This window comes from Acanthisitta chloris, unplaced genomic scaffold (genome assembly GCF_000695815.1).
Source record: "Acanthisitta chloris isolate BGI_N310 unplaced genomic scaffold, ASM69581v1 scaffold25033, whole genome shotgun sequence".
Taxonomy (NCBI): domain Eukaryota; kingdom Metazoa; phylum Chordata; class Aves; order Passeriformes; family Acanthisittidae; genus Acanthisitta; species Acanthisitta chloris.
In genome coordinates this window covers 32118-55377 of record NW_008667130.1, presented here as the reverse complement: position 1 = coordinate 55377, position 23260 = coordinate 32118, and the positions used below count along the sequence as shown (strand labels likewise).

General features: G+C 41.5%; 1 protein-coding gene across 1 annotated transcript; it reads left to right on the top strand.

The window, feature by feature from the left end:
- Positions 1–344: 344 nt before the first annotated feature.
- Positions 345–22802, top strand: RIC8B (RIC8 guanine nucleotide exchange factor B; the record flags this gene model as incomplete). Its single annotated transcript, XM_009072394.1, has 8 exons — positions 345–953; positions 4490–4584; positions 9749–9902; positions 10227–10322; positions 13221–13365; positions 13517–13661; positions 15169–15288; positions 22490–22802. Coding segments are annotated over 8 exons (1476 nt in total), but the record flags the coding sequence as incomplete, so codon positions are not given.
- Between the last annotated feature and the right edge of the window lie 458 nt (positions 22803–23260).

Sequence of the window (23260 nt, the reverse complement as noted above, 5' to 3'; positions counted from 1 at the left end):
TTTTCTCATGCTGCATTTATATCGTGTTTATCCCTGCAGTCACGCTGGTATACAGTATCAGTGAAGTATTTTGACAATAGTGGCAGTTTTGGCAATGGTGGATAGCATCTGCCATTTTGACTTAATGCTTTTGCCAGTGTTTATGTACTTGAATTGTATCCATGATGAAAACTGCTTCTGGTGCTCTTTGGAGGCCTTTTGAAGTGCTAATGAAGAATACCTAGTTTCTCAATTCAGCTGAAAACACAGAAGTCATATGACAGCTTAGCAAAAGCAGTTTCTTATGGCCACCAATATTTTGAAACTAAAACTGTTCTTTTTCTTGTGTGTTTATGTTTGCCTAGAAACTCTGTGAGGGAATTCTCAACATCCTTGAAAAAGACACAAAAACTTCATGTCAAGTCGTCTGCCTGGAAGCCCTCCGGATTCTCTCCAGGGACAAGAAGGTTTTAGTGCCTGTAACCACAAAGAGGAACATGCAGATCCTTATGAGGCTAGCAAAGCTGGACACTGTGGAAGATCCCTTGGAGAGAGTGTCTGAATTTCCTGTGATAGTAGAAGCTTTAAAATGCCTCTGTAACATAATTTTTAATAGTTCAGTTGCACAGAAGCTCAGTTTGGAACTGAATCTTGCAGCTATGCTCTGCAATCTTCTACGAAAATGTAAGGACCAACAGTTCGTTGATGACATTAAGTGCTTTGATTTGCGTCTCCTCTTCCTCTTGTCACTTCTGCACACAGATATTAGATCACAGTTGCGTCAGGAACTGCAAGGGGTGCAAGTTTTGACTCAGGCCTTGGAAAGTTCCCTGAGTGTAAGATGGACAGAAGAATACAAAGCAGCAGAAGATCGTGACAGGCCTCCTCTCTCTTTGCAAGAGACAGATTGTGCCATTGAGGCACTAAAGGCTCTATTTAATGTAACACTTGACAGTTGGAATGTCCACAGCAAGGTAAGGCTTGGGTGAAGTGTTTTATTCAATAGACTTTGTTTAGCCTCCAAGAGCCAGAAATAGCAGGTAGATACACAAGAGGTAGTTGTTGTTCAAGCCCCAGGGCAAGGATTTTCTTGATTGATTTTTGCTGCTGTAATTCTGATGGAAAATAGTTGCATTTTTCAAAGTGCAGCTAAGGTATCTTCACATTTTGCATCATCATTTCTCTATATGCAAAATCAGCCTGAAAAAATTTGTCTATCTGAATTCTGTATGTGACAAGTATTGATTATATTGGGCTTTCAAGAGGTGTTGAGTCTTTAATGCTCATTGCTTTGAATACCAAAATAGCCTTTTGGTTCTTAGGAGTTCATAGAATCATAGAATCAACCAGGTTGGAAAAGACTTCCAGGGTCATCAAGTCCAACCCTACTGTGGTTACTAGACCATGGCACTAAGTGCCACATCCAATCTCACCTTAAAACCCTCCAGGGACGGTGAATCCACCCCCTCCCTGGGCAGCCCATTCCAATGCCTGATTACTCTCTCCCTGAAAAATCTCTTCCTAATACCCAAACTGAACCTGCCCTGGCAGAGCTTGAGTCTGTGCCCTCTTGTCCTCCTGCTGATTGCCTGGGAGAAGAGACCAACCCCCACCTGACTCCAACCTCCTTTCAGGGAGTTGTGGAGGGTGAGAAGGTCTCCCCTGAGCCTCCTCATCTCCAGGCTAAACAACCCCAGCTCCCTCAGCCTCTCCTCATGGCACTTGTGCTCCAGTCCCTTCACCAGCCTCGTTGCTCTTCTCTGGACCTGCTCCAGCACCTCAATATCCCTCCTGAACTGAGGGGCCCAGAACTGAGCACAGGATTCAAGGTGTGGCCTCACCAACACTGAGTCCAGGGGCAGAATCACCTCCCTGGTCCTGCTGACCACGCTGTTCCTGATCCAGGCCAGGATGCCATTGGCCTTTTTGGCCACCTGAGCACACTGCTGGCTCCTGTTCAGCTTCCTGTCTCTTCAAACTCCTAGGTCCCTTTCTGCCTGGCTGCTCTCCAGCCACTCTGTTCCCCAGCCTGTAGTACTTGTTACTGCTTAGACAAAAAAAAAAATCCTTACATTTTCTATGTAGGTGGAGAATAGCTTGGATTATATAATGCAAGTTAAAACTGTATGGTTTTTAATAAAAAATGTTTCATCGGAGTCTTAGATTTCCCAAAGAACATAAATGTTATTCATTAATAATTTGCTGGCTAGGAAAAACTGTTTAATGTAAGTTTATCAGATGACTATAGCTCTAGTGGTCATGGACTGCAGCAATAGAGAGTCCCTAGTTTTCCTCTGTTTTTCTGATAATGATGATAAACGCATCAACTCTAATTTTTAGCAAATAGCTCTGGAGAAAGAGTGGTACTGTTTTTGCTATGTTTGTCTTCCATCCTCCCAACACCAGGTTTGGACTTAAATGTCATCTCTTAAGATGAGATCCAGTACAAGAACCAAATATACTTTCATTGTTATGTCTTAGAAGATTTATCTTGATTTTTGCATTATAACATCAAATCTTTCTTTTTCCTTAGATAAATTTGCTTCCTATGTATTGCATCCCTAAATTTATAAACAGAAATTATAAGGATAACTTTGTCATATAACCTAAGTCTGTGCTGCAGGAATAGAATTACATAGGGGATCTTTCTTTTTAGGTCACATCATGTTGTCTCTTAAACTGTGTTGTTAACTTGTCACTGAGAATTGTGAATATGCAGCATATAAAGCTAATCAAAAGTCTGCTGTAGTTAAAACTGACAAGTAATTGCTCTCTTCAGTGCTTTGGGCTAAACAGACATTAATCATAACTTTAAGGAGTGTAAAAAAATCTGAAGTTTATTCTTTGCTTCAATGTCTCAAGGATATGCTGAGTAAGAAATCCTGAAATTTAAAATTGAGTGAGGGGGGATCAGAGAAACTAATATTTTGGGTTTCAAGGTAATAAATAAAGTGAAGTTTCTGTCTTTTGCTTATATTCCCGACTTCAACCTTTATTAGAATTATCTTTAACTCTGTCAGAGAAAGGTCTTTGCCTAGACAAATGATTGCTTTGGAGGTAGAAAAGCCTGTTATGGCCATATGGAAAGCTGGAAAATGTAGCTGTATTACATGTTCACCTCTTGGGAAGTAAGCTCCTGAAATCTGGGTCTTGAAGTTGGTTTAGCCTCACAGAATACTGTTGATCTGGAGAATTATAACATCCAGTGACTGCAGAAGGGTGGGTGGGAGATGGCATACAGGTGTGGCACTACCTGATGAGCTTTTGTGTGACCACTATCTGTGGAGTGAAGGAGGGTTTGCCCCACAAAGCTTTTCCTCCTGGGAGCGCCCAAGCATGAAGGTTTGGTGTTTTAAATGAGAGTTAAAGACATCTTTGGGTGGAATAAACTTATTTTGTATTTTGAGATAAGATTATCAAATAACTCTTTCCTAGAAGCTCCTGAAAGCAGGGAACCTTCAAAGTGAAGAGCTTTTTAGTACTTGTAAACTGTTAGCAGATCTGTTAGGTGACGTTGTGCTTAGTGGATGTCCCGGTGGCAGTACTGATGATCTGTAAGAAGAGTAAACCCCATGTTAATGAAGTGGGCTGGAGATGCAGAGTTTTAAGAGATTCCAAACAGTAGACAGGATGGAAAATAAAAGGAGAACAGAGAGGTTAGGCATGTAGGTAGAAAACTAAATGAGATCCATCCTAAGGGGGAGAGAACCATTTGAATCACTAGTGTTTAATGACTGGAGATGGTTTCAAAGTGGCGAAGCCAGACAAGAGCTGCAGGTGGTACAGTTGGCAGATTTGGATGCTGATGCTACAAAAGATGCATTGGGATGCTTTGTGCTAGGTCAAACACCAGAACATACGATGGATGCCAAAAAGAGTTATTGAAAAAGAGTGAGGACAACGATACACAGAGTGAAATGATTGCAGTTACTGGTGTACTTTTGTGTGGCTGCTGTCCGGTGGGAAATTGGAAGGGGGAATTCCTTGGAGAGAGCAAAAGTAGCGCAAATAAGGTTGCTGAGAAGTTGTTAATGAAATGGAGGAAAGGTATCAAGGGAACAGAAGCAAGGGAGTTGGGAAAAGAGACATACTGGGTGGAAGGTATGAAACTCTTGGCAGGAAAAGGCCTAAGTGAGGAGAAGGCAAATGAAATGAAGAATGGGTGTAGTCTAAATGGATGGAGAGGTGGCCTGGTGTAAATACAAGAAGGAAGGTAGAACTCCTGTATTAGGAATAGTAGTATGGAATTAGGAAAATGCTTGTAATTGTGTTTTCTCTTAGTGGAGGCTCATTGAACTGGACTTTTCCAAGGCCCAGTTCAGGGTCAGCTTATAGACATGACATGTTAAGCGTTCAGTGAGCTCTAAGGTACAGTCCTTTTATTGCTAGGGATGGATGTTATGATCTAATAGGTATTTTCCATCTTTAATTTTTATTATTCTAGTGACCTGAAACCCTCACTTGCAATCTTCAAAATGAAAAAATATCTTCATAATTTATATTTATATAGACTGAATCTCATCAATTTCGTTACATGGCTGCCATCCTTCGACACTGCTTATTAACCACGGGCCCCACCGAAGACAAAACTGAAGAGTTGCACAGGTTGGTAGATTGCAGAACCAATCTATGTTAAAAGATTTTTGTTTGGTTTGGGGTTTGGTTTTTTTAAAACAAACTATTTTGCCTGAAATCTGAAGTGGAAATCTGAGAAACAATGGAAACTATTTATTTTGAGTAAAATATTAATCCTTTTTTGTATGAAAGCTGTTTGCCTCAAATGTCATTTCAGCATATCTACTGTTCCAGAGAGAAAATGGCTGGAAAGATTGGTATTTTCTGTCAATGAGAATGGGGCTCACCTTTTTGAAATGTATTTATTTTTGTGTGCATGTGTATGTGTCTGAGGATGAAAACACATGTGGAGGTTCATGGGGCCATACAGATTGAAGTGGAATGTAACTTCTGTTGTTTTGCATAGAAGCTGATGGAAAAACTACATTTTGAGATTTTCATATGAAACTCTTGCAAATCTGATGGATTGGGGTACAGTAACAAGTTGATATTTTATCTCCAATGCTTCTAATATTCTCCAAACATTACTCCAAAGATTTGTACCTTGGTAATAATACCTTTTTTTTTCAGAGACAAGTGACTCATCATGCTGTTTTCTTAGAATCATAGAATTATAGGTCATCTAGTCCCAACCCCCTGCCCTGGGCAGGGACACCTCCCACCAGATCAGGTTGCTCAAGGCTTCATCCAGCCTGGCTTTGAACACTGCCAGGGTTGGGGCAGCCACAGCCTCCCTGGGCAACCTGTGCCAGTGTCTCACCACCCTTACAGTAGAAAACGTTTTTCTAACATGAAAGGTGATTTTAGGTGTGTGTTTTTGGTTTTTTCCCTCAGTCTTGCACCCAACTGTTCTGTATTTGCAGCCAATAATTTAGTCAAAATTCAGATTATTTTGAGTGAGGTGCTGGTTCTGTGCTCAGTGTTATTGTTCTTTTTTCATGATACCCTTATTTTGATTCAAGTGGGTCAGCTTTTCATAGGGCCTGGCAGTGCAGTAGCTTCAAACACAACCCCATGTTATCTCTCAACAAGGAAAGATAGTGTTGCCATTTTCTTTTTCAGAGAGATCTGGAGATCTAAGCACAGGATCTTCTGAAGATTTTCTGAACCAGCAGTCTCTAGGAAGAAGGATATAGCTTTTCACACCCAGTATTCTTGAAAGTGTTAAAGGAACTTGATTAAAATCTTGGAAATCTCTTAGAGATCAACAGTCTTAGTAGGTGAACACTGAAATTCTACATCAGAGCCCCTCTCAGCTGATGCATACTCGTTTGGAATAATTTAGGATACTGCTGCAATAGTTGCCATGACTGAAGTTATGCTGTGTCCTAAAAGGCAGTCAGTGTTTTCCCTTGGCTGCTGCTTATGGTGGATGTTTGCTGTCGCCCTCCTGTAAGGGAGGGACCGGTAGGAGTGAATTCCCCACTGCTGGGAGAATTTTAGTTTTGGATAAGTTCAGCAACTGCAAGAGAGCCCAATATTCTGTTGAATTACTGTGCAGTTGATGCTCTTCCCAAGTTCTGTCTCCTTGTCCAGAAATCCAACTAGCCTAATCACCCTATTAGGTATATCTCCCTGTAAATTTAATTATCTTGTGCTGTTACAAATGGATGTGTGTCAGGCAGGCCCTTTTGCAAACACTTGCAAATGAGATCCAAAAATGGCCTTACATAAAGAAGTAGGCAGGTGTGAGGAATGTGTAGTGTTGGTGTGGTTTCTGTGCTTTTTTCAGTCAGAAGGGACACTTGGTGTAGTGATACAGCCCACAGGGAGACATTGGAGACACCAAGTCCCCTCAAAGGTTCTCCATACTTCTGAGAGGGGAAAGCAAAAAAAGAAATAAGGATGGATATCACTGCCTTGTGTTGCTTCAGTTATTTCCCCTTCTCTGTCAGGCTCAGGATAACACTGTATCAGGCTTTCTGTTATGCTGAGAAAACAACTTTCTCCCTCTGTTAGCCAGCTGTAGTTGGTTCAGGTTCATAAAGAATGCATGTAGTCTTTGATCTTGATTCCCGTGCTGGAAGATCACTGTGCAGGTTTTGACTTTTGCCACTCAGATATTTCAGCCCATTTGCAGAACCTGAGTTTTGTCTTGGAATGCTGCAGGATGCAATAAAAGCTGAATAATTGAATACACTTTTCCACCAGACTATTTGTCAGAAGGCAACTCTGGAATAGGAAAGCTTTAGTCAGAAGTGACACCCCTGCAGATCCTCAGAGGGAAAGGGATTGAGACCTGGAGCAGAAAGGCCCCGTTTCAGTCTGCTGATGTATTTGGACAAGCCGAACTTTAGTTCCTGATAGGAGCTTCACTAATGAATGAGTAAACTGTTGGTAAGCTGTTAGCAGTATAGCTACAGCAGTGAGGCTGTCACCATTTCATCTGTTCAGTGTGCTGGACTCTGACCATGCCGTCTTTATTGCTAGAGATGAGGTGTGGGTTGGAGAGCACAGTGCAACTTTCAGCTCTCCTTTCTACCTGGAGCCTCTCAGGAAGGCAGTGTTAAAAATGAAAGAAAACACAGTGTTGAATGCAGAATAAACCTTATGAACCATATTTCTTAGGATTGCTGATCACTTCCTAAGTTTGTAAATCTGCAGAACATGAGATGCTTCAGTGACGGGTTTGGGCAGCCTGTTAAAGCGCAGCGTTGGCATGTTTGTGCTCTGAGTGTGTATGTGGAAGGTTTATTTGGTGTGAACATCAAATGTTGTCCCATGCCCTGAGCTATGATTGTCAGCATGACTCTAGTTCTAATAAATAAGCATAAGTTACCTGTAAAAATATCTTAATTTAGTACCCAGTATTGTTGTCATTGTTGTGGTTCTGTCATGCTATTACTTAATGTTTGGATATGAACAGCTCAAAGTAGCATATACTAGAGCAACTGCTGTTTTTGCCCACTAACAAGGTTTTAATCAAGGCATTCATCGACTCTAAATAGGCTTTTTCTTCTGAATTTGCATATCAGGAGGGGGCTGGGAGCATGAGTGGGTGGATGTCATGTCCCAGTGATTAATGATCTCTAGGAAGCTGAAAAGGGGAGAGTAATATACGCAGTATTCCTACCCCCTGGAGTAGGAATGCAAACACTATTGTGCAGATCAGTGCATAGTCACTGACTTCCTGGTAGCTGGAGAATTTCATACACTCCTCTTCCACAAATAAAACTGTCAGTGGAGTGGCAAAGATCAGAAAGCTGGGCTTCATTTATTGAAAAGAATAGCTCAGACACAGTGATCCAGAAAATTAATTTTGTAGGTGTTTGGGAACTTGGTTGTTTAATAAGAAACTGGTAAAAAGAGAACTTTTGATGAAAGACCTGAAGCCACTAAGTATTTGTTGAATTTCAGTCTGTTTTGTTTCTGACTGTTCCTGAATTATTGGAGAGGAATAACTTCCATGATATAAAAGGCCTATCTTGAGCAGGAATTAGAAACTAAACAAAGAGAACAAGCCTTCCCAAAAGTAATAGTTGTCTGAATTTCAATTGCTAAAAGAACAAAAGGGAGATGGCACAGAGTAGAAGAGCCACCCAGTCTGACCAGGCCAGAACCAGCACATTTGTTAGAATTCTAGAATTTTAGAGGTTGGAATGGACCTTAGAGATCATCCAGTCCCAACCCCCTGCCCTGGGCAGGGACACCTCCCACCAGAACAGGTTGTTCAAGGCTTCATCCAACCTGGCTTTGAACACTGCCAGGGTTGGGGCAGCCACAGCCTCCCTGGGCAACCTGTGCCAGTGTCTCACCACCCTCAGAGGAAAAAATCTTTTTCCCAATATCTAAGCTAAATTGGCCCTCTTTCAGTTTGTACCCATTACCCCTTGTCCTGTCACTGCAGCTCCTAACAAAGAGTCCCTCTGCAGCTTCCCTGGAGCCCCTGCAGATCTGGAAGGTGCTCCAAGGTCTCCACACAACCTTCTCCAGGCTGAACAGCCCCAGCTTCCTCAGCCTGTCCTCATAGGGAAGATGCTCTAGTCCATTACATCTGTTCATAAGTTTAGTTGGACATCAGCAAGTAAATGGTGACAGAATTGTAATTTTTGCTGCATCTGTGTAATTTAGCCCAATACTCATGAATGGTGCAAGCACAAGTCTGTACAGTGAGAACAGGTAGATAGCAAACTTGAGAGATGTGTACCAACAAAGAGACCCTTGCAAATTAAGTTCCATCTTACTCCACTAAAGAGTAGGGAGGAACCCTGTGGTCTAATTTAAATCACTTCATGGCTGTTTGGGAAGTGCTCCTCTCTGTGGCAAGACTGCCAGTTACTGAAAGGCAGTGCTTGGTAAATAAACCTGAACCTTTTTTAATGTGTTAAAAGCCTTTGCTATTTCTTGTATAACTCAAGCTAAATAAAGGTGAACATATTTCAGGGGACCTAAGAAACTACCACATGCCCCACTGTTCCAGGAGAAGGAGGAAATGTTTTCTGGGGTGTACTTTCATAGACTGATAGAATTTAAGGGTTGGAATGGACCTTACAGATCATCTAGTCCCAACCCCCTGCCAGAGGCAGGGACACCCCCCCCCTAGATCAGGTTGCTCAAGGCCTCATCCAGCCTGGCCTTGAACACTGCCAGGGTTGGGGCAGCCACAGCCTCCCTGGGCAACCTGTGCCAGTGTCTCACCATCTTCACAGGAAAAAGCTTTCTTCTCACATCCAGCCTAGACTTTCCCTCCTTCAGTTTGAACCCATTTCCCCTTGTCCTATCACTGCAGTTCCTAACAAAGTGTCCCTCTCCAGCTCCCTTGTAGGCCCTTCAGATATTGAAAAGTTGCTCTGAGGTCTCCACACAGTCTTGGTGAAATGTTTTAAGTTTCAAGGAGGGAGACACTGCCCGCTGCAGATCAATGTGAGAGTTCCCCCTGCTGTCCTGCGAGATCAGCTGCTGGAGCTCGCAGCTGGAAGCTGTGCCTGAGCCCTGGGATGGGGTACTGTGGGGGCTGGAAGTAAAACTCACTGCTGCAGTATTGTTGGGGGGCTTTTTTTGTCTTCTTTCTTGTTTGTTCCGAGAGCTAGCACTCAGGCAAGAATGCAGGCCACCTTCTTCAAAGTCCAGAGAACAGAAAATAAAAGCCTTGCTTGAGTTGTAGCGCCTCTGTTTGAGATAAGCAGTTTAGGGTGAGTTGTACTCTGTTTTTAATTCTTCCAAATGAATAATGAATTTTTAAAATCTGTTTCAGCAATGCAATCAACCTCTTAAGCAATGTTCCTGTTTCTTGCTTGGATGTTCTTATTAATCCGTCGGCCGAAGAACAAACAGATATCAAATACAATGGTATGAATATGAGAGCAATTCAGATCTTACTGGATTTCATGGAGAAGAGAATAGACAAGGTATGTTCTGCAGGGGTTCTTCACAAAAGGAGACTGATGAAACCAAAATGTAAAGCTTCTTATGGACCTTTCAGCCAGTATTTAGCACAAATGTGGATGTCCTTCCTACTAGGCTGTGAGACACCTCAAAACTGAGAACAAGTTCCTGTGACTGTCTGTAGCAGACTTGGTTGTGTGATGTGTGTGTGATCCTGTGGCTCTTCATTCTTCTATGTGGAAGGTTCATATTTTGGCTGTCATACAGAACTCCATTGAAGTGTTCATAGAATTTGAAAAGGAAAATTTGGTCTTACATTGTTTTGATTGTGTTTGGTTTTGTTTTAGGGAAGCAGCTACAGAGAAGGTCTGACTCCCGTTCTCAGTTTATTAACTGAATGCTGCCGAACTCATAGGAATATCAGGAAGTTTATCAAAGCTCAGGTAGGTAAAATATTCACTGAGGTTTGAATATGAAGCTAATGCTAAACTTTGAGGTTTGTACATCAGTACAGGACAGTGTTATAGCAACAATTTTTCAGTCATGTATATCAATAGATATTATGGCCTAAGTTCCATGGTGTGTTTTGTAGAGCTGTTAAACAATAGCATCAGGAATATTGTAAAGCTGTGTTAGTGTTACCATGGATTGTGTGAGACAGGGCCAAACGTCTCGGTGAGGTCTGTCCTCTCACACCCAGCATATAAAAACCATTTCAGTGCAGCTAATAAAACTTAGCAGAGTTGTGTGTTAGTCAGTGAGAATACAGGTGTTTCCATTGGTTCTGTTGGAGATTTTGTTTGACCTCAGCAAGCAAGAGTTACTGGCATTGAAATCTGTGTACCAGTGTATATCCGCTGTCGTGTCAGAGTGCAGCTCTGTCCCTGAGCAGAGGCACACTGATTGCTCAGGCTCTTAAAGAGCTGTTTAATACAGCGTGGACTGTGGGTAGGCTTTTTACAGGACAAAAAGATTACCCTGCCATGGTTAAGGAGCTAAAGGGTCTCTGTAGCTTGGTGGTCAGGTGTGGTGTTTTCTCTTTTGCTGCTTTTCCTGAAGTTGAGTGAAGAGAAGTTAAACAATGAGCAAGGGAAAAAGAGCTGAAATCAGCTGAGAAATGTTCGTTTTCCTAAGCTGCAGGAATTTTTGGGTTATATCCTAGATGTTGCTCCCAGATCAAAGCTCTGCCTGAATTCACAAATGGAGTTGAAAGTGGAAAAGAGCAATATATGTTCTGCTTTTTTCATCTGTACCAGAAAAGGGATTTTGAGGAATTTAAGAAGCTCATTACTTGCTGTTTATTGCTTTGTTCACAGCAGTTCTTTCCTAGGATACTCTGGTGATCTGTTAACTAGAATAAAATAAGTTGCAGAGCCAAATGTTCAGAAGCTAGAAAATGAAGTTGTCTGCATGTTTCCACTACATCTTGGCATCTAGACATCAGGATGTAATTGCATGCTGACTCCTGCCACAGGACCACAGCCTCATATAGTGCAGGGCAGGGATGGATCCTGCTAACTGCACAGCTGAATGTTTGATATTTGAATTGCCCTTATTGTTAAGTGTTGGTCTTAGGTTTTATTTTTTGTGCACTATTCAAATTGTGGTCTGAAGACAGCATGATTAACTTCCTCATGGCCTATCCTATGGCACTCAGCACTGTGTTAGTATTAGAGGACTGTAAAAACGTTAATTCCTTCTTAAAACATACTGTGAATTGGCACTCATGGTACTACCCCCACTGGGGAAAGTAAGCAGGGACAAAGTAAAATGTTTTTGCTAATTGCTTGAATACTTAGTTTGAAAAAAAGACTGGGTCTGTTTTTTTCAAAGTAGTCAATACTGTAGCATTTGTATAAGTCTCTGTTCCCAGTGAGTCCAATTTCGGTAGTAATTGTGCAGTGTAATTTTGCACAGAACATTACATTTTACATTAGACACCTAGAAGACAAAGGACCTGCAATTTCTCATGACAATTAATGACATCTTTTGTTTCATTCCCTAGGAAGACATTGAAGTTCCATAATTCTTATTAGAGTCTTCAGATGATTAAATAGTTGATTCTATGGTCCAGATTTGCTTGCAGATCATAGAATATAGAATTTTAGAGGTTGGAATGGACCTTGTGGATCATCCAGTCCCAACCCCCTGCCTTGGGCAGGGACAACTCCCACCAGAGCAGGTTGCTCAAGGCTTCATCCAACCTGGCTTTGAACACTGCCAGGGTTGGGGCAGCCACAGCCTCCCTGGGCAACCTGTGCCACCCTCACAGGAAAAAACTTCTTCCTCATATCTAACCTAAAGTTAAACCTCTTTCAGTTTGTACCCATTGCCCCTTGTCCTGTCACTGCAGCTCCTAACAAAGAGTCTCTCTGCATCTTCCCTGGAGCCCCTTCAGATCCTGGAAGGTGCTCTGATGTCTTCACGCAGTCTTCTCTTTTCCAGGCTGAACAGCCCCAACTCCCTCAGCCTGTCCTCATAGGGGAGATGCCCTAGTCCTCTTAGCAACTTCATGGCCTCCTCTGGACTTGCTCTGACGACAGTTCATGTCCTTATTATATTGAGAGCACCATAACTGCACGCAGTATCATATCATATATCCTGTGAATGTGAAAAAATTAATGTAGGTTTTATACCTGAAGTCATACATGCAAGGAGGCAAAAGTTAGTTTGCAAAAGAGCCATTATTCAAGCACCTCCTGCCTGTCTCGGGGGCTGAAGTTAACAGTGACATCGAATGAGAAAATAGTGTGTTTGAGGAAATGTTAAATAGTCTTTTCTCCAAAATCTGTCTGAAATTCAACTGGAGATTTTAAACTAGTGCTTTCTGGGAGAAGTGCACATCTCCTCTAGACATGTAGAGCTCAGGTCTTGAAATATAGTAGTAGAAACTTGTTGTAGAACTTGCAATGTGACTTACTTTCCTGCTTTTTCATTGTATCATTGTTGTGTATAAAGTACACATCATATTAATATTTTAAATTTCCTTGAGCTTATATTTACAATGCTTTTACCAGCTATATGAGCAAAACAGAACAGAGAACATGAGGTTCCTGATGCTGGTTTGACCAGCTCTTTTGGGACACCCATTTGTGCTCAGAAACCCCTGATAACTGTATGTTGAAAGTCTACATTTGAGGCTACTTTTCTGCCTAGGCTGACAGAACAGAAGGTCTAAATACATTAAGAAGCAAGAGCCATTACTAATGCTCTTGGGGTTTGTTTTGAAGAACAGAATGTAGAGTTTTTTCTTGTTCTGTTGACTGTGTTTGATTTTGCAAGAACTGGATAGGTATTGCTATGCATTCTATGATGTTCTTCCTCTTCTTTGGTGCTGCTAGGTATTACCTCCACTAAGAGATGTGTCAAATCGTCCCGAAGTTGGCACAACAGTGAGAAACAAACTCGTGCGCCTTATGACACATGTTGACCTTGGAGTAAAGCAAATTGCAGCAGAATTTCTTTTTGTCCTTTGTAAAGAGAGAGGTAAAAATGACTTTCTTCTCCCTTTTCTATGAGGTCTTGCTGTGATTAGGATATTTGCCTTGTGCTGTAACTCTCAATTCTCATAGCACTGCAGTGGGTTTGGGTTTGTAGCTGTTTGTGGCAGAATGGTTTTCTGTGTTGCTCTTTGCAGTTGACAGCTTGTTGAAGTATACAGGCTATGGCAATGCAGCAGGACTGCTGGCAGCACGGGGCCTGTTAGCAGGAGGAAGAGGAGATCATTGGTACTCAGATGATGAAGACACAGATACAGAAGAGTACAAATCTGCAAAACCAAAGTATAGTATTGTTTTCAATTCTGTATGTCCTGTTGCAACTTAGATTTTTCTTGACATAAATGTTTTTGTTAGCACCTTTTCCAGACAGTCCAGTTTTGGTCTTAGATGTGCTTATATTAACTACTGTCTTCTGACGAGTTCCTGATCTACTTACTGAGAAATATGCCTCTAATAGTGACCATAGAATTATCAAGGTTGGAGGAAACCTCTAAGATCATTGAGTCCAACCAGTCACCTGTCACTGCTGTAACCCCTAAACCATATCCTGCAGCATCAGATCCAGACACCTCTTAAACACCTCCAGGGATGGTGTCTCCACCTCCTTGTGCCATCATGTAGTCAGATGGCTCCAGGGGGAAAACTAAACCACTATGAGAATGATTTAACTTCAGACTGAATAGCTATTTAAAATTCAAACGTGGAAATAGATTTTTAAGCAAATTTTAGAAAAAAAATTAGTAACAAACTCAGCAAGGATGGCTTTTGCCTTAGGTTCTCCAGGAGCTCACATGAAGTTGCCAAACTGCTAACTGTTGCTAGAGGAAATAAATGTGTCAGGTATGGTTTTAACTGGAACTTTGTTTAAAAGGAACAAAGCAGTAGGTCCAGTTTTAGTTTTTGGTGTAGTTTCAGTTTTTGGTCTAGCTTCAGATTGCCTGATACTAAAATTTTCCTGTAGATTCAAGTAGGTCTCATATATAAATATGGAAGGAGCAAAAGAACTTCTATAAAAATTCTACATTAAAAATTGATTGTGTTTGTTGGATTCAGGGACCACACAGAAACTCTGTGTTGATTTTTGTTAATTAGTTGATTTGGTGTTAGACATGTCAGTTTGTCATGTTACGTCTAAGATTGGATGCCATTTTCAGTAGGTCCTGAAATCGTTGATAGCGAAGAAGTGATTTAGCATGTTATGTTTCTGGTTTGCTCTGTTTCCCTTGACTTACACAGACATGGTTAGGTGTGTGATAGGGGAGATTGTGGCTTATTGAAAGAGTCTTAGTAATGAAAGGGCAGGATTAAATGTATGAAAAGTGAGGAGATGTCCCTGCCCATGGCAGGGGGAGTTGGGTCCAGATGATCTGTAAGGTCCATTCCAACCCATAAATTCTATGATTTATGATTGTATGTATGTGTCATGCAGTTCCCTTTTCGTGTCATTATTACTAATGACATTTCCATTGTTGCCGTCATGATTCCTCGACTCTCAAACTGCTCCTGTGGGGATTCTCAGACAGCAGGTACTAGCAGACTCTGCATTGCTGAGCAGCCAAGAAGAAATTAGTACAGTGAATCAACAAGAAGTTGCAGTCATGGTGCACGAGAAAAGGCTAGAAAAGGGTACAAATAGGAAGGTTGGCTATTCACAATGAAAACTTTCATGTGTAGTTCAGTTTTAGTCTTCATGGTTTCTGGTCATTTCTTCCTCTTTCCTTCTATTAAAAAGATATAAAATTTACATATTTCTACAGAAATATAAACCGTGTTGTTTTTCCATCTCCAGCATTAACCTTATCACGGGTCACTTAGAAGAACCAATGCCCAATCCGATGGATGAAATGACAGAGGAACAGAAGGAATATGAAGCTATGAAGCTTGTCAACATGTTTGATAAACTTTCCAGGTATTGTACTGGAGCTGCTTTTGAGAGAGGCAGCTTGTATCCTGGCTCTTCACTGTGGTCCAGAGCTTCAAAATGGTGCTTGAATCAACTTCTTTGCAGGATTAGGATCACTGTAACTGCAGACAAAAATGTTTAGCACTTCAAAGCAGAGAGTAGTGCATGTTACTGAACTTCAGAGGAAACCTCTTTCGGAGAGGATTGGACAGGGTCAGGGAGATCCTAGTGGTGGGGGGACCTGACTCCTGCATAGATAGGCTGATGATAATGCAGAGACTCTCTTCTTTGAAAGTATGGGACAAAATCCAAGCCCAGGGCAAGTGTACTCATTTTCCCCAAGTCAATGAGCAGCATCTCAGTGTAACTACTTATGTGTGCTGCTTATATGAAGGACAAATATAGTGTGAAAATAGTTGTCATTGGAAACAATAGTATAACAGAGCAATTAAAAAGGAATTTTCATTTAAGACTTGTGGATTTATTAGGTTAAGTCTGGACTGGATTACAAATGAGCCTTTACAATTTGTTTTATGTAACTATGGTAATGCCATGAAAGAAAATGGTGACATAAAGGTGGACAGTATTGATTTTGTTTTGTAACTTTCTGTGTACAAAAAGGGAACCAAACCTGTGCTGTTAGCTGGGGCTTCTTTTCTCTTGGACTCAGTATGCCTAGAGTTTACTGGGTTTGATTTCCCCATACATTTAGCCATGTTGGAGTGATTGCTTTTGTAGCTTGTTTCCTGCATAAGCAGAATTTTATATTCTTGAGGAGCACTTAATGTAATACTAATTCACCATTGAACTGAGCTGTAGGAGGTAAATTTATAAGTGGATCATTCTTCAAACATGGGAAAACTCAGCAGCTAGAAACGTGTTTGTCTTGTGAGAGTCTGTAGATACTCAAACAACAAGATCTGTTGAGAGAAATTCAGTGAAACAAGTGTTTTTAGATCTCTGTTAAAGATTAAGAATGCAACAGAAGATATGGGAGAATTTGGATTTCATGTTAGCTGTCAAAGAATGAATTACAAGCAGGATCTATAGCAGAGAAGGAACTTGGAACAACTGATCTCAGCCTGTCAGTGAAGTAATTGGATACTTTTTCACATTATTTGCAAGAGGAACAAGTGTGTGTCATAGTCTTTTTGATAAAGAGAAGAAAATACAGTGCACATGGAATCCTAATTGAACTGGTTTGTCAAATGGAATGATTGCTATCTCAGCTGGAGAATTAAGATGCTGAGCATCAAGTGTACTAAAATGACTAAATGGTCTAAAACTCTTTTAAAAGAGAGATTGAGACTGGAGATAAACTGAGAGAGAAGACAAGTCAGTTGCTGTCACTACAGGAGTTAGACAAAACCTCCCAATGGCCTTACTGTTGCATAAGAGCTTTTTCAGTTTGGAGGATCAGAGACACCTGCTGCAGTGCCTGCTACAAACTGACAATAGCTGAGCAGCTGGTGCCCTGTGTCACCACTTATCCTCTTGGCTGGTGGCATTACTGTCACCTTGGGCTCTCTGTGTTGGTTACATCCACCTGCGGTTTCTGCTGTAGTACTTAGACTGCAAATGCCTTAGAGCTGGATCTTTTTGTCATAAAGTTTTTGTTTGTTTATTTAGTATAGTGGTTACTGGGGACAGTGTTGTTGATGTGACCCCTTTAGGTGCTGTGAGACCATGAATAAAATGATTTGACTGTTCTTCCCACACTTTTTGTTTCACTAAAAATCGGGGAGGAGGGAAATGCTGGCAGGAAGGAAAAGGAAAGTCAGACTTGGTTTGGGGAAGCTGTGGGTTGTTTTCGTGAGTGTCATTGAGTGCAACTGTGGGCTTTGCAGATGCTAAGTAAAATGGGGAGCTGCCAGGCTTGTATGCAAGGAGGAGTTGGTAACATGCTGATAGTAGTGGGAGTCCTTCCATGTTTTTGGAATAGGACACTTGTGCCTCCAGCTTGAGCCCTTCAGTACTGGGAGTTTTCAGAGACTTAAATCTATGTGGAATGTACTTTCTTCCCCTTTTTTTGCATTCTACAAACACAAACCAGAGGTTGCTTTGGTAGGAGGCTTCAGTTTGAATCTTGCTTTGAGGCAGACTTCCGGGACACGCTTCCTACTTGTGCTGGTCTTTGTTGTTGTCATTGTAGGAGGAAACATAAGCCATGAGCAGTTTCAGTTTGGTGCAGTGCTTTGCTGATAAGAGGGGAGGAGGTTGAACAGGAGCAAACAGCTGCTTCTCATCTTGTGAGTTCATGTAACTTTATCTGTGTCACTTGAACAAGAGCTTAGAGTAAACCTGCACGATGTACAGCAGAACTGATTTGCTTAGGACACTGGTAATGAAAGTTCAGCTTTAAGGAGCTGGCACACATTTACTGGAGAAAGGTGTGGAAAAAAGTGTTGAAGGACTACGAACTTGCTTCTCTCCCTGACTGATGAGGATGATCAAGACAGTCTGTCACTAGGGTATCCTAGATTTGCCTTTGACTGGCTGAGTATCATTTTTGGCAGTTTACCTAATGACAGATTGAACTCAGAAAACAAATTTGCACAACAGTACGACTGCATTCCCTACTGGCTGCTGAGTGTTTACACTGGTGCCTTTGTAGAGGTTTATTGAAGCTATAAGTAATAAAGGGACATGTTTTCCCCTTGTTCCATAATACGCCAGTGGATTTTTGCTTTTCCAGTTTCTCTTTATTTTCAGCATTGGCACTGAAAAATTGAAACTTTTTGAGGTGATGTAAAAGTGATTCATGGTCATTTCAGGTCATACTTCCCAAGTTTTTCTGTTCTGTTAGGTTGTTGATGTTTAGGCTGTTCTTGAGGTAATTGACCTTTGACAAGGCTAAATTGAAATGAATCATCCAGTTTTGATTTATCAAAATACGTGTGGGAACGGTGAATGTTGTTTGTGAATCCATTTCCTCTGACCCAGTATTTTAACATAGACTTGGGTTCTACGAAAGCTTTTGCTGAAATTTGGCTGTATGAGATTGCTTTTTCTTGAATCATTATGTACAAATTGAGAGCATAAATGAAGATGAAAAATCTTGATTACTGCAGCTCTTGGGAGGTGTATATATTACTTAGGTTGATTGCTGGATGCTAGGACTTGACCCTGAAGTAACTCTGTGGGGTTTCTCTGCAGTAAGTGCCAATACCATCTTGTTTAGACATTGGAATGTGCTGCCCAGGGAGGTGGAGGAGTCACCATCCCTGGAGGTGTTTAAGGAAAGACTGGATTTGGCACTTAGAATCAACTGGGTTGGAAAAGACCTCCAAGATCATCGAGTCCAACCCTACTGTGGTTACTAGACCATGGCACTAAGTGCCACATCCAGTCTCATCCTGAAAACCTCCAGGGAGGTTAAATCCACCACCTCCCTGGGCAGCACATTCCAATGCCTGATTACTCTGTCCCTGAAAAATCTCTTCCTAATATCCAACCTAAACCTCCCCTGGCAGAGCTTGAGTCTGTGCCCTCTTGTCCTGCTGCTGGTTGCCTGGGAGAAGAGACCGACCCTCACCTAACTCCAACCTCCTTTCAGGGAGTTTTAGAGGGTGATAAGGTCTCCCCTGAGCCTTCTCTTCTCCAGGACAAACAACTCCAGCTCCCTCAGCCTCTCCTCATAATGCATAACTTAGTGCCATGGTCTAGTCGACATGGTGGTGTTAGGTCACAGGTTGGACTCGGTGATCTCAGAGGTCTTGTCCAACCTTTATGATTCTGTGTTGATCCTTTGAGCACTGTTTAGTAACTCTAAACCAATGTCCTCTTCATGGGATGCACATCTTTGAGCTTTGAAAAACTCCCCAGATCCATAAAAAGATTTAACTTAATCTTCCATTTTTTTGCCAAAGAGCAAGTTCTCTGCCTTAAGTCAGTGTTGTGTGATATTGTGACTAAGGAATAGCTTATTGGAATTACTCTTAATTAAGATGTCTGGGGAAAATGCTCACATTTTTTCTGTTATAAATGGTAGGTAGAACTGTATATTAATTGACTAATTCAAAATGTCAGGATGCTTTTTCCAAGCCAACCTTGTATTAATAGCAGGAATCCTTTTGCTGATGAAATGGCCTCCAATTATCACAGCTTGGGTTTTGTTATACATTGAACAGAAGTCAACAAAACGAGTATGTAAGGGAACCTGTCTAAATAAGCTACCACACTCATTAAAAACACAAAATTAATCATAGGATCAATGAAGAAGGCAACGTTACATACATTTTGTTTCTTCTTCCCCTTTCTAATCATAGAACAAAATAATGTTCCATGAATGAGTCAGAACTATTATGCAGTACTCAATTAGGAGGAGGTGAATGGGTCCCCAACATGCTGTTTGATCAAAGGAGCAGGCTGGTGTTTACATGGTGGCTGTTTGATTGCAGACACACCATTAATTCCCAGTGTCAGGGCTGCCCTGTGGCACAGAGCAGACAATGAAGAGTCACCCTTCAAAACAAGGCAACAATTTTTGTGTTGTTATCAAGCTAAATGGCAAGCAGGAAGCTAGAACTTTGTATAGAGATATTTGAAGGGGCTCTTGGGAGATCTGGAAGGGAATGTACTTTACCAACTGCTTAATTATGGTGTGTTTCTGAGTCCACTTGAATAGAATGCTTTGTTTGCATTGGAAATATGGTTGTGACAAGGTGCATTGGAGTATGTGGGAGGTTCACATAAGGATGTTCAAACATATATAAAAATGCACATTGCGTGCTTGTAATATATCCTCATGGATACAGAAGAATTCTCACTGCCATTTACTGTGTTGAAGCCACTGATATTCTGCCCTGTAGATGTACTACAAACAGTTTCTGGATAGCAAACTGACAGTTTCTGGCACTTCCCTTGCCATATTGTATCTCGCCATAAACAGTAAGTGCAGCTTCAGCTAGCCCAGGTTATCAAAGCACAGCTGAAGTCTCCAAGCAACACAGTGCTAAGTGGGCAAATTGCTGAGGTTGGCAGAGCTGAGACTATTCATTCCAGGTAAGGATCAGCTCTGTGGGCTCTTGTGTGGTACTGAAGTTAGCTGAGTGATGCCTCTTGCAATCCTACCCAAACCTCCCAGACCAAGACCTGTGCATATGGATCTGTCTGGGCCATTGCCTCTGGTATCCAGTATTTCTGCAGATGACTCACTGGGAGGGAAGTTTGTGTCAAGTTCTGGAGTGTGTGTAGTGGGATGTAAAAGTGGAGCTTGGAATGGGAAGTGGCAGAGAAAGAGCTTTGCCTATATTACTGAGAAATTATAGGACTTCTTGACAATGTTTACAGATAGAAGTATCTTTATATGAGGGGAGGCAGGTCCCCACACAAAGGGACCTTTTCTCCTGTGTTTCTCTTTCCTCTTTCTCGAACAATTCCTTTATTAACTATTATAATTTATATATAACCAATAATAAATTGCAACTGACTAGAAAATGTCATTCCATGACTTCAGTCTGCAGTGTTAAATGATGCAACAGAGGACTATGTGTTAGGGTGTTAGGTGGATTTTCTTCTGGGGGGAAAAAAAGTCTTTGCTGTTGGACACAACTCCGAAGCACTCTGGCTTTGCCTTTGGGGGACCCCTGCAGCAGGCAGGCAGGATTCTCATCCTGTTTGGACACTACATCTGCAGTCTTCATGTTCTGAGCCCTTTCAAATCCGATTTCAAGTGTTCTTTTGATCTCTTCTCCACGTAGCTCCAACAGATTCCTGAAAACTCGAGTGCTGTCCTTTGGGCAGAATCTACACGCTGTAGATGGCATTGCCTGAGGGGAGAGGACTCTGTCATTCCTTAAGTAATGTCAAGCTCTCTCAAATCTGTTTAAAGGGAGATCCTGCTCTTCCACACCCACGGAGGGAGACTCCAGCCAGAGTTTGGTCTTGAAAACCTTCTTCCCTGTCCTGCAGCTTCCCGCCAGACCTGGTTAGCCAAACCACAGCAGTTCCTCCAGGTCTAGTTTCTCATGTGGCATCCGTGAGTTAATCATCTGATTGCCACATCTGCACATAGAGGTGCATTTATCTTGCAGGTCTCTGCTTCTTCTGAGAAAAAAAAAAAAAAAAAAAGACTCTTTGAGACTTAATTTAACTGCTTCTTGGCTGTACATGCCATGTAATTCAGATGTTGCCTTTCATGCTGTCCCTGTGGGTGCACTAAGGTTAGATCACCAGCTGTGTACAAGGAAATTTTGTCCTTTTTTTCAGCCAAGGTAGCAGTGCAGACCAGGCAGAGCTGGTTAGATGCCATTGAGTGATAGAGTTTTATTGTGTGTGGCGTGGGAGGGTGGTAGACGTGTGTTAAACCGACAGTTTTACTGGGTTGCCTTTCAAGCAAGGGATAGAGCAACATCAAACCTCTGCTCCTTTATTGAAGGTGATTCCTGAATATTTAGAGGGGTGTTTTTTTCCCCAGCAGAAAATCAAAATGTTATCTTTGCCCTTACAGCTTCTGCCATAATCCACATATAAACGAGGTGATAAAAAGTAAGGATTAAATAAATCTTTGCTAATACTTTTTGATTGGCTTAATCAATAATTAATCATCTCTTAGATGAGGCTGTAGCTTGTGGAGTAGATATAATTGGATTAACTGCTTTTGGAGCTTTGAAGAGATTAAAATGGCTGTAAATCCTGTAATTAAACTGCCACAAACAAAGGCAACAGTGCCAGAATCAGTCAGTGTCTTTTAAACGAATCAACAAGTGCTTAACACACCCCGAGGAGTGGTGGAGGCAGAGTCTGTTCTCTGAACTGATTTATTTCCTTCAGCAAGATGAATATGTATCAAATCATTGTTTTAATTGCTTGGGCCATATATTAGCCAGAATGGCAGGTGGTATTTTGGGGGCAATTGGCTGTCAGAGTACTCTCAGAAGAAAAGCTAGTTTGTGTATCCAAAACTCTGAACCTGCTCCTTGTCTTGAGCCTATTAGACACTGACTTTTCATAGTGTCTTTAATTGGCTAAGTAGGTTTGGCCTACATGAATGAAGTCTTTATCTGTCCTGCTCTTCCCCTCCCACCTATTTGGGAAGGGGCTTTTGTTCCTTTTCCTTCAAAACAGAAGGCTTTAGCGGGAATAACTTCCTTTGGAAGGCTCATTATGTACCAAAGCATGTACTGTACGTGCCTGTATTATACACGTGTGAATTGATACGTGTGCATATGCTAATATATATTCTCTTTGTTGAACTCTCTTGCAGAGATGAGCTGATCAAACCAATGGGAGTGAGGCCGGATGGAACAATGGCTCCTTTGGAAGAAGCAGTCAGCCAGTACCATACCAACAAGCAAGAGAGTTCAGACTCAGACTAAAGCATCACCTGCTTCACTCTCAGTTCTCCTCTAATCCACACTTTTCCTTAGAGCCACAACATCTTTTATCTAGGCGTTTTACCCTCACATTATCCTGCATCACTTTAACTGTTCTGTTGTTGCAGTATTTAAATGATGGATCCTGTGCCGTAGTGTCTGAATTTTTACAGTGTCTGTTTAGAGACCATAGCCATTTATTAGTCTATGATCTTTATTAATTTAAAACTAAGTGTATTTCAAAGGGATGACAAGTGAAAGCCTATAATGTAAAATAAAATACCAACACCTTGATTTTCCAGAATCCTCTTTTCTGAACTCTGTAGGTTTTCCCATTCTTGGTAAGTTTTTGTATTGTCTTGCCAATATTCCTCTTTATATACTGTAATTAACGAAGTGTTTACTTGATGGCATTAGGAGGAGAGGGTGTTTAAACTTAGAAGTCTGATTGACCGTGTGGGGCTGCTTTATCTGGCATTGAGCAGTGATTTCAGAGCCTTTTTAGAATGCCATAGAGTTTCTTACTGCTGCACACTTCTCTGGTTAAGCTGCTGCTTAAGACTTTAACTATGTGTCAGTCACTGACTGCTGCTAAAACTACCTTTAAATTGGGAACAAGATGATGGATGTTGTATGTCTTCATATTCCCTCCCCTCCCTGGT